This window comes from Grus americana, chromosome 13 (genome assembly GCF_028858705.1).
Source record: "Grus americana isolate bGruAme1 chromosome 13, bGruAme1.mat, whole genome shotgun sequence".
NCBI lineage: Eukaryota > Metazoa > Chordata > Aves > Gruiformes > Gruidae > Grus > Grus americana.
This window is the reverse complement of record NC_072864.1, coordinates 10,972,538-10,989,474: the sequence shown is the minus strand read 5'-3', so window position 1 is coordinate 10,989,474 and position 16,937 is coordinate 10,972,538. Positions and strand designations below refer to the sequence as shown.

At 35.2% G+C, this 16,937-nt stretch overlaps 1 protein-coding gene across 4 annotated transcripts in view; it reads right to left on the bottom strand.

Moving 5' to 3' along the window:
• Nucleotides 1–16,937, bottom strand: part of LOC129212073 (transcription initiation factor TFIID subunit 4-like) — a 149,351-nt gene that overhangs the window by 91,760 nt on the left and 40,654 nt on the right. For all 4 annotated transcript variants that reach the window (XM_054840134.1, XM_054840135.1, XM_054840136.1 and 1 more), the window contains exon 10: nucleotides 9,649–9,818. In XM_054840134.1, the coding sequence (XP_054696109.1) occupies nucleotides 9,649–9,818 (170 nt within the window). The remainder of the gene's footprint in view (nucleotides 1–9,648; nucleotides 9,819–16,937) is intronic.

The following is a 16,937-nucleotide window of genomic DNA, read 5'->3' as shown; positions in this document are numbered from 1 at the left end:
CTCTAACAGCAGTAGTGGTAGATGCTGCTAAGAGACTATTAAAAAAAAAAGTGTACAGTGATAACTATGCGACAATATAGAGACTAGGGCAATCCTAAGTTAGAAGATCTTATCTTTCTCTCTATTAGGTCAGGATGGAATATTTTGAACCTGCAACATCCTAAAACAAAGAGTTCCACAACTTAACTACTCAGCTGACAAAAAAATAGCCCTTTGTGCTTGTTTTGAACTTTTACCGTCTAATTTCATTTGATATCCCTAATTCTTACAAAGGGAAAACCAGAAAAATAGCTCCATTCTAGGGGGGTCATACTGGTATAATTATTTTAACACAACAGAGCCAGAGAAATAGTTGTATCCATGGAAAATCTATGTGTAACCCAGGCCAAAATGTCTGATCCTATTTTCTGTGCTGATTCAAAGCTCTTATGCAAGTTAGTGGAATATGGGGCAGGACAAAAAAATTCATCAAGTAGAAAAAGAATTTCTCAAAAATTCTACTTAACCCTACTTACACGATTAGTGGTTTTTGATGAAAGTCATGTAACGATGACAAAAAAAAGCTTTCACTTCTCTAAGAATTCTTAACCAGGTGGGTAAGTCTGGGGACCCGCACATAATTCATACTTTTTGGCAAAAAGAACGAACTAATTTGAGAAGAGGTCTGATCTAAAATATATATAACCAGAAAATCCGGTTTCCAAAATTCTGTCTCTAAGCTAGATAATTAAACAGCTGAAAGGTAGCTATTAATCATCCCTAAAGAGTCTTTTTATTATCCTTAGTGGTTTGTCTCTAACAGAACCAAACAACATTACGTACAGGTATGTGGAGGCTTGGAAAATGGAAGGAGTTGCCACAAATCATGGAAGCATGAAGACATAAGCAGTGCATCTAGTGCATCTTGGTATTCAGACGGCAAGGAAGCCTTACAGATTGATCAGAAAAGACAGGAAGAATGTAAACTCTGAAGGAACAGAAGCTACTACTATTAATCTTTTCCCTATTTTTTTCTGTAACTAAATTGTATATTACCTAATTTCTTTTAGAAGAAATCAAAATCTCAATGGGCTAAGGAAACGTGCTATCAATTTTGATGTTTAATTCCTTCTCTTTTAATAATTCCTCTTTAAGATTACTTTTGTGCAATTTCATGTGTATATTCTAAAAGAAGGGAGGATGTTGAATTTATTAAAAGGGAGGCACTGAAGGTCAAAGAATTTGAGAACTACATCCAGATCCTACCCTATAATCCCAGTAACTTGTGCTGCAGTAACTGAACAGTGTGAGGAAAATGTAAAAGATGGAGGAGAGGATGAGAACTGAAATAGGTGCAGGTCTCAGCAAGTCAAATGAGAATATACAAATTACAATTATATGATTTATTTTTTTTTCATCTTAGTTTTCTCAAAACACAAATACAATACAACATAATAAGCATGTCCAGAGAGATTCAGGAACATTCAAGAATAAACACAGAGTGACTGTAGAGAACGGGATAATATGTTCACTATTTTTTATGAATAATAGTACATGTCTCAATGCAGTTTTGTGTTTGGTTACCTACTACAGAGTCAAATCAAAAGAGACTGTTAGAGGGACCAGATGAGAAAGAACTAATACGGCAACACCACCAATAAGAGTCCTTAAGAAAACAATAGAGAAGTTCTTAGTTAGGGATTTGTCCCCTACCTGTTTTCATGCAGACTAGAAGAATGTGCTTCTTGGGCTAAACCCAAGATCAAAAGACACTAAACCATTACAGGACCTCAGGCTTAAATACAAGAAGTATATGATTATGACAGTACGTCAGGTGAGACAGAGACGGAGAAGAACTGTTGTAGGAATGTCGGAAATAACAAACACACGTGGAGACACAGATGTCAGCACCCTGTAACATAGTCCTCACAGTAACAGAACACACTCTCAATCACATCCACACAAGGATTAAAAGGAATATCAAGTATAAGAATTTGCCTATATGCTTCTGTTCTTTTAAAGCAACTTCTGTAAACAATGCAGACAGTTTGGCAGGTTATTTTTCTGAAGAAACCATCCCTCTGACACTATAAAAGTCTTGTTGGTGTCATATCTGAACAGGTATCACAGTTGTCCACTACAAGCCCAATGCCATGCAGACTAGCTCAACATAAGGCATCATCTTAAGGAGGCGGGATCTCAGCCAGAAAGGATATGCACAAAGAATACAGGAAATTATAAAGGATACCAGAAGGGTAGTCCGAAGACCATAACCTGAATTTCAAAATATCAGCACCTTCATCTGCGTACGTCCAGGATTAGAAGAAAAGTTGTCAAGATCTGGACATTGTGCCACATTCATTAATACCAAATCCGTGCATCATCAGATCATCCACCACTACAAAGTTTATCCAGATCAGACATGGTCATTTGATTTTGTCAAAATAGCTGTAGTTTATGACAGTCACACTTCTACATTATTGTGGAAGAACAGATGGTGGTACCGCACCTGGCATAACATCCAGTGTTGCAGCTACCTTCTTGAAAACAAATACCATTTTGTTACCAGTGGAATGTCTTTGTACCAGTTCAACACTTTGCAACGTTTGGCTGTGACTTATTTTATTTAACATTAGACACTGCAAAACTGGTTAAACCACAGACTAATACTCTCATTATTATAAGCACTGAAAAAGAAAGTGTCAAATTGCCAATGAGTTATAGTAGAATCTGGGCTTTGTATGCAGTAGACTCAGCATCATGAAGGAGGCTAACAAATGCAATTCAAACTCATGGGAGAAGGAAAGACTAAAGTGAAGTTTATGATTTTTTTCAGTAATTTTAAGAAATGAAAACATTATAACCTTAGTATGAGCAGCAGAATTGCCAAATAAACGTAATGAACAATCATTTAAACATATTTTAGAAAATATTACCTTTTATTTTTTCCCCCTTAAACGATCCTTGAAGATGCTGCTCACTGATCAATGACTTCCTCCTCCACAAAGATGTTCCAACATGTGTTGAGAGTTGGGGACATTAGTACCACCTCTAGAGCATGGAGTTTGCCTACAGGGATAATGTAAGTCAGCTTTATTGCAATATTGAATGGTTCTCTAAGGTTTTCTTTTTATTGTTCTTATTTTACATCCAATATTTATTATCAGAAATCTCTTTATGAGATGGACTTTATAAATTAATCTGGTAGAGAATGCATCTCCACAGAATGATGATCTTAATTTTACTCTCCTTTGCAGAGACCAAGAAATTTAAGCCATTTGATTCCCAGATACAAATTTATTCTGAGGCTGGGCAACGTATTTTGGTAGGCCCTGAAGGCCAGAACTGCCTTCTAGAAATAGCAAGACCTTTTAAAGAAGGCTCTTCCACTATATTCATAAAACAGAAGCAAGGTATTATGGTGAAAACAAAACTTGAATTCTCCAAATATTTCTGGAAGCAAATAGTATGGTCATGCTCTCAGTTCAATTGGAGTAAAACCTTTGCAAATGATGCCTGAAGAAACAGCTTCATTTTCTTCATAAATAATCATAGTTCGAACATATCTACATTTATTTTGAGAAATTACTGCTTGAAGAAATAACACCAGTTTGGGCGCTTAGAGGTGATACTGCTAAAAGCATAACTCAGATTCCGTAGTGTTGCAGAACCAGTAAGATTAATAAAAAGAAAACCTTAGAAATACACAAAAAATATTGAACAGAAGCTGCCCTACCTTTCACAGAAAGGCAGACTCCAAGCTCTCAGGTGGTACTGAAGTTACCATTCCAACACATGTTGGGACATCTTGTAAAACAGGAAGTCTAATCATGGACCTATTAAAGAAAGAACAACAATACAGTTTAACATTCTGCTGAAGTACTTACTGGTTATGTTTATTTGGCAACACTGCTGCTGATACTAAGATGGGAATGTATTCCCACCTTTTTTGAAAAGGAAATAATAAATGCAAATAACATATAATTGTCTTATAATACCGTAACATTAGCAATGAACTAAGTTGGAATATAAAACCAGATTCTCTACTGAACATGTACAATAAACTCCAATGTCAACATAAGAAACTAAATTATCACAACTACGGACATTGATAAGAAGATTGGGAGCAGTGCACACCTAATCTAAATAAAATTTCTAGCAAATTGCTTGTTTTATACTAATGAAAAAAATCCCTAAGTCTGCACTAAGTTACAGAACTATTCCAGATGTCAGAGTGTAGATGCATCTCTACACCTGCCACATCTCTGCAGGTGACATGCTGAAGTTTATAGGAACTAGAAAAAGTCAATGGATTTGGCATGCACAATAGCTTGTAATTTGGATTATACAATACCTAACACGACTTTTTTTTCCAGAGAAAAAGCAACTAAAAATCACAGAAAACGCCACTCCAGGTACAGCTCAAGTGGATTAAGCATGTCATTAGGACAATGCACATCTCCAAAATGCTATGCTTTAGAACAAGTACACGTTAGAACTATCTCCAAACACAATCAAGCATTATGTTCACAGGTATTTAAGGAGGACATCCTGACAGAAATATGCTGGTGGAAAAACTGCTATTAAAAGGAATATTTCAGTTTGAAGACGAATCAATTCATGGACAAAAAGTTAAAAGTCAACAATGAAAATGACTAAGTCACATCAACAAAAAGTGCAGTGAAAACAAAAAATTATGTTCGCAGGCAATCTGATAGCTCAGAATTTCAGGACCCACAACTGTAATCTAAGCAGCTATAAAAACCCTCTAAGTAAACCAACCAGAGAAATAAGTATACTTTTATGTTAGAACTGCTCTGTATATGAAAGAGCAATCATCGCTAGTACAGTTTCGTCTCATTCAAACATGAATACAACTGTTGACAAACAAACAGATGAAACAGGGATGACAGAATGACTCTCTTATTAAACTAGTAAGAAATGCTTTAAATAGAAGCTCTGAAATCTACTGGCCTGGTTCCATGAAGGATATCCCAATCAGTTTTTAGATGGTTTAGCAATATAAAATGCCCTCTAGAGTATTCAAATTATTTATTTAAAATATATACATATGCATACAACTGGGCTGCCACTGTGATGCCACATAGTAAATTCAATACACTCCAGAATACAGAAAACGCAGAGAAGCTATTTCCTTATGTTTTAACATGCATCTTTATAGCAGACATGCCATTCAAGTGTGACTGAACAAAGAAAGAATCAAGGCAGAACAATGATCACTATTTCATGAGACAGAATTAAAAAAATCTATTACATGTAAAATAACAAAAAGGTAAATCCACAAATTATGTTGAGTCTAACCCTACAACTGTCACATTGACAGAGACAGTGGCTTACTTCTATCAAGCCAAGCTTCTCTGAAGCTGTTTTAAAGAAGACTGTAGGCCTTTTAGCTACTGGACTAAGAGAATTTAGATTCATCAGCACATTTTCAAGCTTCATAATAATTGGCCTGCACCACTATGTGTGTTCTAGCCTAAATACTTTATTTGGATGAAGCAAGAGAATCGAGTACTCATTTTGTCATAGGAAATATTGCAGGTGTATGCTACATTGTCAGTGTAATAGACTTTTTTCAAAGGAAATTTATAACAATGCTAGATAACAGACATAAATACAGTATATCATAAAATCATGCTATAGAAAAATTGCTTTCCTAATGCAGATGGTAAAAATAATTCTGAACAAATATGAAATAAAAATATCATCCATGATTCTCCAATACATTTTTATGATACATATTTAAGTAAAAATAATTTCAAAATACAATACGGACAGTTAAAATGTATTCAATATGGCCAAACCAGTCCCACATTTCTTAGAATGTCACATTTGTAATTATTCTATTCAGGCAGTGCTCTGTAACAATAAAAACTGAAGTAGAAAAATTGGGTGAAGAACACTGAAAGTGAAGAGAAAGAAACAATCTCAGTCAAAGAATACAGTATGCCAAACTTATGTTTCATTATTATTGCATTAAGACAGTTAATTTATGGTTAAGATTCTCCACAAGTTTTGACATTTTAGGGATAGCCAAGTAAAAGCAAAATGGCATCATCTGGTTGTAGAAGAAATCAGTTAGAATTAAAACAAAAGCTGTGGGAATTAATAAGCTGATGCAGATTCTAAGCTTGTGAGGATATCGTGCTCTATTAACCAGAAAATATAAAGCAAGGTTTTTTGGAACCGCTAGTGGAGGTTCTAGAAACCACCAACTCTCAGTCAAAAGACAGGAAAGTACACAACGTATCTGTTCCCTTTTTCCATGGATTTAGTCATCAGGCAGTATGAAAAGGGTCACCTTTTATCCCATTCTTCACTATGTCCTGCTACCTTTCACTAATACTAAATATAAAATACAGTGTAGCCTAATTCTTATCTGCTCTCAGAAACAATGTTGTAATAAAGTGATTCCCGAGCCAAGGAGTTTCTATTTTCACAAGATGGTTACAAACCAGAGAAAACTGCCATGCTTAAAACAAGTCATATTGGTTTATTCATTAAAGTGTTGCCCCTTTTGGTAAACAGTGGAAACTCAGCATGTCAAAAACTAGCTTCTAAAACCTAACTAATACAGCATTCTTACCCACCAAGAAATAGCTTATGAATGAATAAAAGTGAAACAATTACAAATTATTAAGGTTATTTCTCTTGTTTGGATCCCATAAAGCCACATGAAAAAGCTAGGATTTTTCAGCATTATTTATTTGTGAGGGTCTAATTGGCTTATCTTAGCCTTTAAAGAAATACTACCCATTTTACTAATAAAGTAAAAGACCTAGAAAGTTTTAAATTTGTATGCACATCAGCATGAACACGCATGGAGAACATCAACCTCTGCCTCTCAACTTCCCAGAAAGAGAAACAAAAGCCTTACAACTCTTTGCATGTGTTTCATTGTGCTGTGCTGTCATGTAGAAAGATAAGGGTTTAAAGTTTTATAATCCTGAATGGAATAGCAAAAGAAATACATTATCTGCTAAGAAATACCCACTCTTGATTTTGCATCAAAGAAGATTTTGAACAGTCACAGCCCTGTCTTCCTACATGAACAAATGGCAATGACTACCAGCCAAAGATGACTAGATACAAAATTGGATAAGGAAGCACGTGGGAAGTGGATTAATATCTTTGCATGAATTACTTCTCAGTTACTTCTTCCATTTAGAAGGATCGATAATAAGTAATTTAGATTTAAAATAAACTTTGGATGATAACACTGCCAAGTTACAGTAGAGATAAGAGCATACAATATATTAAGAAACTCTTTCGCTATAACTTTGAGGCATTTGGCTAGTGGTTACTGCCAAAGACTGAATAGCATCTGCTCTCACTTTAGCAGTTTATATTCTGACTCTGGTGAATGGAAGCACAATCTCTGAAACAGCCTTTGGGGAACACTACTGAGTTGCTCGACAGAGCTCTTACTCAGAAAAGAGAGGAGGAGATTAATATTACAGAAAACTTGAAAGATCTAGCTTCTGAGAAAGGAGAGAAGAGAAGTTTCCTAATACTGTACATACCAGAAAGCTCTCTTTTACTAAAACATTAACAACGTGCCCTAAAACTAAAGTGATCATTAAATACGAATAGATTTAAAGGTAGAAAATAAGGTCTGTTGAAGTCATATTCAGGTAAAAGTAAGAAGAAACAATGTACCTTATCTCATTTGTCAAAACGCATAATGAAAACAGAAGAATGCGGACCCACATAACACACTTTCTTTTTCCTAATGTGCTTGACAAGGTCACAGCCTCCTTTGCTTAGTCCTGGTGTGTCTAGGCACAGCAACATATGGTAAGACTGAGTTTTGTCGTGAACTTACAATATCGTTATTTTAAGTGCCCAGTAGCACAAACTACTAAATTTGTGTGTGGTCCTATGCAAACAAAAAATCTGGCCACACACAGTGAAAACCAAGCTTCTAAAACTTCAAAATCAGCTGAAGGAATTTTCTCCTCAAGAGCCATAGATCCCAGATAGTAGCCACTAGTGAACCCCACAGCCACTTTCAAAACTATAAAAAGGCTTCATGTAAAGCCAAAATAAAGCTCTAAAAGTGGCTGCAGGAGATCGCTAGGAGTGGCCGCTCTTCTGGATTCACTGCTTTTGAGAAGTAAATCCCTGCAGCTGCTTTTAAAAGCTTTGAAAGTTTCATTTCAATTATCAAAGCCAATAAAGCTTCAAAAACAGCCATAGGGATTTGTTCCTCAGAGGAGCAAACCCCAAAAGGCAGTGATGAATAGTGTGATGGGTTCTGTGGCTCTTAAAGTATGTACAGATTCCTGTAAGTCCTGCACTTGTAATTACAGCTTCATGTTGTGCCGCAATTGTTACACCCAGACAGTTCATTAAGGCTTATATGGCAAATTCATTACCGATTTCCCATTCTTTTTAACAGTTTTAAGTCTGTTTCCTTTTTGTTTTCTTACACCTGTATAAACTACTATGTGAGCATCCCTCACAACAGTTTCTCAAACAAATTTCATTAAAACCTTGCTGGCTTCCTGTCGCAGGTGGTAGGAAGCCATCTCACAAGATGTTGCACATATGCTTTCCCAGACTGTATGACATAATGTCACCATCGCATCATTGCAACGTGGTAACTATAGCATGCAAAATAATTCATTTCTCTGAATGAGAACTTAAAAGGGCACTAATTGAAATACAAGAGTGAAGCTTGACAATACGTCAATGAAGAACTTTGCCTGCAACTGCAATATAAAAAGGCTTCCATTAATTCAACGAACATAAACACAAATAACATTTCAGAAGTAACTGCATGAATTAAAAACCCAACTGTACTGATTTGTAACAAGATTTTGGTCTCATCTTTAAAATTATGAGCACTAGAACCCTAAAAATTTTACATATTTAACTAGTGACATAAGCATAGTTCTAAAAAAAAAAAAAAAAAAATTATCTATGCCCCTCAACAATTTGAGTTCAGTATCTTAAGACAACGATGGCTCTGAAAATATTACCAAAATTATGTTGAAAAAGATACACTTAGGTAGTAGAACATATATATAGTACACTAACCAAATATGTCATATAAAATAAATTCTGAGCATACTTACTAACCTTAAATCATCACTAATTTTGAATAGTTATTTTTTCTACTGAAGTTTTTAATTTCTATTTCCAAATGGCAGAATAAACAAATACACCTTTTTGAAAAAATGCTATAAGAAAAATCACTATGAACTTAAATAGATGCAGGTGTTAAGAACTGAGTAACTAGTTTGCATGGGGAAATAAAATCTTGACAGATAACTTCAACATTCTGTTAAATGTTATTCACAGGTGTCCTCTGTGACCTGTACTACTTACTTTACCTCTCTGTTTCAATCTTCTCATGTGTAAAACATGAAGGAGGATTGTGAGAAATAATTAATGTTTGCAAAGAGCTTTGAGATCCTTGGATATAAAAAACACAGGAAAAGCACAAAGTATAAAAGTACCAGTATACTATTTTTTTCCAACTTGAGATAACTGAGTTACTTTTATCACAAAAACCTTGAAAGTTTCATGACACAAGATTATATAATAAAATGCTTAAAAAACAATCTCGAGTGCTAAGCATGTTCTGGTACTCAGAACCACATAACTCCAAAGGAAACACTATCAAAAGGAAAGGTTTCTCACCCATTTCAAGTATGCGTTTATGTAGAGGTATAGCAGCAAGAAAGGGTTCATCTTTACAGGACTGTATCTGGGTTCCAACCAAGTCAGAGTTGGTAGCCATAATTCGGGCACTTTCTTCATTAAGATTAACGCCAGCCATAGAGGCAACATCATTGATGTCATCATCATCTCTATAATGAAAAATAAAAAAATAAAAATAATTCTGCATGTGATATATTCTTTTTGTGTGTTATCTGCTTCTCCAAAGTAATCATCATGCAACATGCCCGGTGGCTGGGCCAACTTCAGGCACAACCACTAGGGTCTCCATTTTCATAGAATATATTCTAGATTCAGAAATAACATTTCTCTGATCACATTAGGGAAACTTTAGAAGCAGGACAATTTGTCTGTAAAAGAAGTTAAAACAGAGGTGTCTTCTCTTCATCTGAGAGTTGGTGATATCAATGAAACCAGGACGGTCAGGAAACTAAAGGCAATGATCACCACTAAAGACAGTGAATTTGGCTATTCTCATTTTACTAGGAGTAAAATGATAAAATAAATAAAACCCACTGACATTAAAAGTAAAACCATGAATTTGGAATCCTGCACTCTTTCACAAGTTGCTATCAAAATGGGCACCAAAGCATCTTCCGCAATAGCCAGGAAAGATTCTTTGACCACGATGACTTCATAGGTAAGTTTGGGTTCCAAGTGTGGTTTGAAAACACGGTGGTATTTTCTCTGGCAACATACAAAAATCAGTTGAACATGTCAACTAGTTTTATAAAAACGAGCTGCATTTGAGAAGATGATAGCAGCACTTCCCAGGCCACTGTTTGCCCTGCAATACCCTTCCTAACAGCTTGAGGAAGTACTAACAAATTTTAGTTTCCATACCTCTATCTCCCAAGCATCTTTTACCTCCTGCCTCTATGAGGTATGACTCCTAACTGTGGAAACAACCATCTGCTTTTAGCACATTCTGTTTAGGAGCTATTACTGACATGAACATTGTATTTCAGTATATTCTAGGAGTGATTACACAATCTTTTAGAATATATATATATGGGAAAGATACACATACATCCAAGTCCAGGCTACTACTGCATAAATCAAACAAAAGCTTAATTTAAAAGCTTTTAAAAAATATATTACATAGATGTCGTCCTATGCACCCTAGAATACTTTGTCACTTATAACAAGTTTAACACCTACAGTAAAAACCAAAAGCTACAAGTAAGGTCTCAGACCAAAAGGAGAGAAATCTAAAAATCCATAATCTAGGTCCTCCCTGTCCTCCCATACTCTCCTTGATATCTGCACTAGAGCAGCCAGTTTTGGTGGAAGACTTCTATGGTTTGTTAGATATTGGGTTTGTTTTCTTTTGCGGAAAGAAGTCAAGAAGGGATTTTTGTTTGTATAAACCTGGAGAAATGTGCTGAACACTTGAGGCAGAAAATGGAAATTTCTACAATGACTGTCAGAAAAATACTACACCAATGAGCTTTTATTATTTTCCAGGAGTGCTAAGCACTTGATTTCTTCTCTTAGAATGAAATTCCTGAGCATAGCGTCACAAAATTGATCTCCTACCTTGATGGTTTTCATGCTGAGTCTAAAGGATTTTCAGTTTTACACGTCACCTGGTATGTATGCGATACTCATAAGAGGGGCACAAGAGCCACCACGAAGAAACTGGGCTCCTATGCATTCAGTGCACAGATGACCAAACCACCCTTTGGCTTTGTCCAACCAGTTGTGAAACTGCCCCCAAATATCAGAGCTGATAAATGTACTTGGCCACATAACAAATAACAGTGACTTAAATATTCAGTGATGAGTTCAAAGATTCTAACTACAAATGAAAACCAGCAACTAAAACTGAAAAAGGGGAAAACCTAAAATTTTGGGGGGTTAAAAAGCTCGATGCTTGAAATAGAATGAGCAAGACCCAAGGTAATCTACCCAGGACTCACAAGTTTCAAATCCAGCAGGCCTTTTAAACCATGGTAAAACCAAATTTGTATAAAGGTAGTTACCATAACACAAATTCAAAACTATTTAAGATAGTAGAAGTACTGGAAAACAGACTTGAGCCCAGAATTCAAAAATAAAGCTAAAACCAACCAAACACAAACATTAACCAGCTTGTGCAGGTAAAAAACATAAATCCAATATTGATTCCCAGTGGACCCTCACATCTCTGTGGGTGCAAAGACAGCACTGCTGCCCTGCAGGGTCTGGCAGTGCCTGGGTACTGCTGCCTGCTGAGGGGACCTGAGCACAAGGACTCAAAGGATGTTAATAAAATACTAACTGAGCAGGATACTCATATGCTTTCTCTATATCCAGCTCCCACAATCTCACCTGCTGTAGCAAGCATTTATCACACAGTTTCACAGAATCTGGCTAGCAGTAATAAATACAGTCTCAATCCCATATTTCCAGATCAGGTTGCCAGGACTGAGGTGCTTTTATCTCCTTCAAGCAATCATCCATACAAAATTCAAGATGGCACTTCTGACTTCAAGAACACAATTTTTAAGAGAAGCTTATACTTATGTCTACTTTTACTTACTAGCTGAAGAAAGTACAATCTTTTACCTTCTTTCTGCTTAGCATTTTAGCTATTCCAATTCTTATTCAGAGTACAGATCTGTGACCATATTATAAATAAAGACTGTCCGAAATAAAAACAGACAATTAATTTGGGCAAAACCCAGAATTGCAATGAAATTATCAAAATCAATGCAATAGCACTTATAAAGACCATCACTGTAACTCCTGGACAGAATCATTTCCTTCCATCTTACACTGGCAATTTACTATCTGCAAGTACAACTTTTTTTTTTTTTTTTTAATGTTACATAGAAGATAGATAGGAAATGTTTTAATCATACTTGGGAATACAATTTTTTCAGTCTAATGGGAAAAACTCTATCAATATATCCTTTTTGACTTTGAGGAACTTCATGAAAAAGAGCCTGAGTTTGGATACTGAAACACACACATTTATATATAAAGAGGGTTGCATTCTTGCCGAACAGTTTCCTATAAAAGTCAACTTTCAAGTCTAGATGAGTGAGTTTTCAGAAGTCATTCTGTGGAACAAAGATGCCATCCAGTGGTCGTCCAGATTGATGATTACTGTCTATCTTTCCATCCCAGCACAGTATTTTAACAATTTCGTTTCTCGGCATATATTACTGTCCTCATACTAACTATACTGTTTCAGTAATTATTTAGGTTTTTTACTCAAATAAATTCTGAGTGTTATGGGATAAATCTAACATTCCAACATGCATGCTATTTTTAAGATGACAACATGGGTTCTCAAACTCTTTCCAAATGCAAACTACACCTTAAAGTAGTATAAGAGTTCAATTCTTCCTCCGATATTCAAACTCTTGTAACACCTCTCCCTCTCCTGTTCATGAAAAACACTTGTACAATTACAAAAAAACCCAAAACTTATTCGAAAATAAGAACCAAAGTATTTGCACAGTTGTCCGTAACATGATTCAAAGAATTTGTTTAAACTAAGAGAAGCCACTATAAAAATCTGGTAGCGTTTTCTTCATGAACAAATCTTAACCACACAATTGCATACTGTTTTTCTTTCTCAGACACTTTGTAAGATTTGAGCCATTGATGTCCAAATCTGCAATACTGAACTGCTCGCAAATAAGCTATAAGAATATATAAAGCAACTGAGACAACATTATACTATCGATTCCCTTTTCTCTCAGAAGTGAAATTTCATGTTGTTAGGGCAAAGTCCCTACATGTATGCAAGACTCTGAGCAAATCTACAAATTCCATGGATGATAAGATCACAGATCAACAACAATATGTTGGATATAAATGGTGACTTGAAATTACAGTAACAGCCACTACTGTATTACATTTTATAATGACATAAGTTCTATTTACACAAATTTATTATAATCCTTATTCTAACTTTCAAGCTTTAATTTGAAGTTTCTCCCTAATACTGCATTGTCGTACACCATTCACGGTCTATGTTGGATCTTCTCACTGAGAAGCAAAAGGGATGACAGAACACGTTTGTGGTCAGCATTTTACTTTATTTTGAAAAACGGAAAAAACACACAATTATCTTATAGCTTGAAATATTTCTTTGGAAAAATAAAGAAGCTTAAAGCTTAAAGTTTTGCATCATATACCACTTCGAGATGAAAATGTTGAAGTTATCCATTTAACATCTACATTCGCTTTCTGTATCTCCATAAAGGACAGACTGCTTTGCCCATTATTAGATGCAACATCATGCACTTTGAGGCATTTTACCAGAACTATGTTATTAAACTTTTATTTTTAAAAATAAAATAACAGGCAACAGATTCTTTTTGCTAGGTAAAAGAGGTCTGAAAACAAATTTTTTATTCCCAGGTATACTCCACTTTAAAATGTTGCCAGTCAGCAGCATAAAACACAAATACTAAGATAAGCTTCAAATCATCTCAGTCACTTCATAGAACTGATTATGAAAAAAAACCCCATCACATTGGCTATATAAAACCTGATACTGATAGGCTCCAAGAGGTTATATATAACTTTAAAATACTGTTTCAGAAACAGAAAGGTTGCTGTGAAAAGAAAGAAGCATCTGGCTAGTTGGTACACTATGGCAAATGTATCACCATCACACACATTAAGGGAATGGTTCTGTCAACGTCTTGCCTCATTTTACAGGCAATGCCACTGAGCCTTACTCAATACAGTTAGGAAGTAGTAGGAAAATACAAGAGTACAAACACGCATCTCCATCCTCGGAGGTAAGTAGAACTGAACAAGTCCCTGATCTAACCAAACCTGCTCTGAGTCAGAAGTTGGACTAGTTGACCTCCCAAGGTCCGTTCCAACTGAAATTATTCTGACTCAATATCAGGGGGTAAAATTTTCCACTAGTTCTTTATATTGGCCACAATCTGGAATACAGGTAATAATTACATTGAGAGTCTGCTACTTTCACTGTCATCAGTGGTAGATTATGTTAATGGGAGCTCTGAGGTTACCCAACTAGATGACGATGTACACAGCAGCTGTAGCCAAATACGCAGGCCCCTAGCAGACTTCAGTGGGCCTTCTGCTTCATCTCTCCCGACTACAGAAACCTCTAGCTAGACTATTATGGTATAAAAGTAAGTTTGGATCTCTACTGTAAAACAAACAAAAAAATACAAACAATGGAATTCAAATTTCCATCCTTAGGTATTAACATAGTTGAAAAGTCCATTAAATAAAGTTGTCTCTAGCTCACTCTGAAAAAAAATTAGCAACAATAAATTTTAATACCAAAAAAGGGGATAGAAAATTTCATTAATAGAACAACTTTACATTGCAAAAGTCTTGGGTTGAAAACCCTGCATCACAGAACAGCTGCTATGATGTTCAGTGACCTCACGTAAGCAGTCTTACAGTTCATTAATAAATGCTGACATTAAAGGCTAAGCAAATTTGCAAAATTCCAAATTGCTGTCTTTTATGTAATTCCTTCCTGTATTTCCCACCGTCCACAATAGAAGAAACTGAAAATAACAAAGTTCACATTCCCATTTCTAGTGACCAACACTTTGCTCACAAGAGTGAAAAGCTCAAGTAAGTTATTTTAAAGAAAGCAGAATATAAAATAATGAAACAAATATGCAGTAATAAAACACTAAGGGCAAAATAAATTTATACATAACACAACTATTTTTCAAAATTCTTGCTTTGCTTTAGATGCCAGTTTGCCTTCTGGCTAAAAACACATTCTTCACACACGCTGGGAATGTTGAGGAAAACTAGTCAGCATTCAGAGGATTAATACAGATTTCCAGCTCTGTGCCTTTAGGCTTAATAGTCAGACATCTATTTGTCCTCAGGAGAGGTTAGGGGTTGAAATGCAAATATGCAAACAACTGAATTCTTTGTTAAGATATCAAGAAAAAGCTTGATCTTTGCTGCTGTTTAATAAATCCTTGCAATTTTATGGACTTATTTAAATGCAGCTTTGTGTCTTACTATTTTGAAGGAGAAAACAATGCAAGGAAACAAACACATTCATTCTGACTAAAATTTGTTCTCTAGAGGAAAAATGACATACACCCTTGACAGCTTATTTACCAAACTCACTAAAGATTTATTGATTTATCAATCAGTGCCTTGAGCATTTGCTTCTCCCCAAGGGAAAATTAACAATTCCAGCTAACCTAATATATTCTATGTATAAACTAAGTGAATGCAAGAATCAATCCTGGCACAGTTTACAACATCCAGTTAAAAAAATGCTGTCCCTTTTGGTGTATGTAAAATTGAAAGCTATACTAACGAAGAATAAATGCTCATGTTGCTTACAAACATAAAAAATACTTATTAAGACAGTACAATTGAACCCAACAGACATTTTAAATCATTTAAATACTCAGTGGGAGGCAAAAGCATTGGAAAATAAAAAATTGAATGATTTTGCTTCTAGATTAATACTAAGTACTACCACTATTAGTTGCAATACTGACATGCCTCAAAGCAGAGATATTTCAAAGAGCTACAAATTCTCTTTTACTTCACCTGCAAAAGCATAAGCCTGAAAATTAAGTACAAGTTTGATGATGTCAGAGCAACATAAGAGTTCCAGAAGATGAAAATTAAAATCTAGGAGTATTTTGTCATTTAACAAAGAAAAAAATGTTTAAACACAAATAAAATGTACTTTCATCAGTGGAAAAAAATTAAAATGATGGTAGTGAAAGCAAAATGCAGTAAACATAAGATTAGCTTTTCACTACAAAGAGTAGAAATATCCAATATATAGTTATAAAATAAAAGTTTGAAGTACAAAAGAATTGGTATAGCAGCTCAATGCATCAATGTTTCTGCGTTGAACCCTTGCAGCACCTGATTACTTACAGAGTGCCCCAATCTCTGCTACCTAAGTAAGCACGTGAAGAACAGACACCGCAATGTCCTCTCTTTAAAACCAAGAACAACAATCCTACATACAAAAAACCCAAACCCCACTACCAAAACCATATAGTATGTTCTCTATGCTGAGGAGGGGATAGCTGCAGCTTAGCTGCAGAAGCCTATTGACAGGATGCCTTGTTGTCACAATTTGTATCTTCTCAGCAAGACACATTCCATATGAACATTAGAATACAATACATAAAACCAACCATGTATTTCTTTAAAACTTCATACACATAATTCCATTTACCAGAAGTTTTATTCTAATCCATAGAATCGAAGGCTTTACTAAACATTAAAAAGTGCACTTAGAGGAAAAATCCTCAAGACATGTC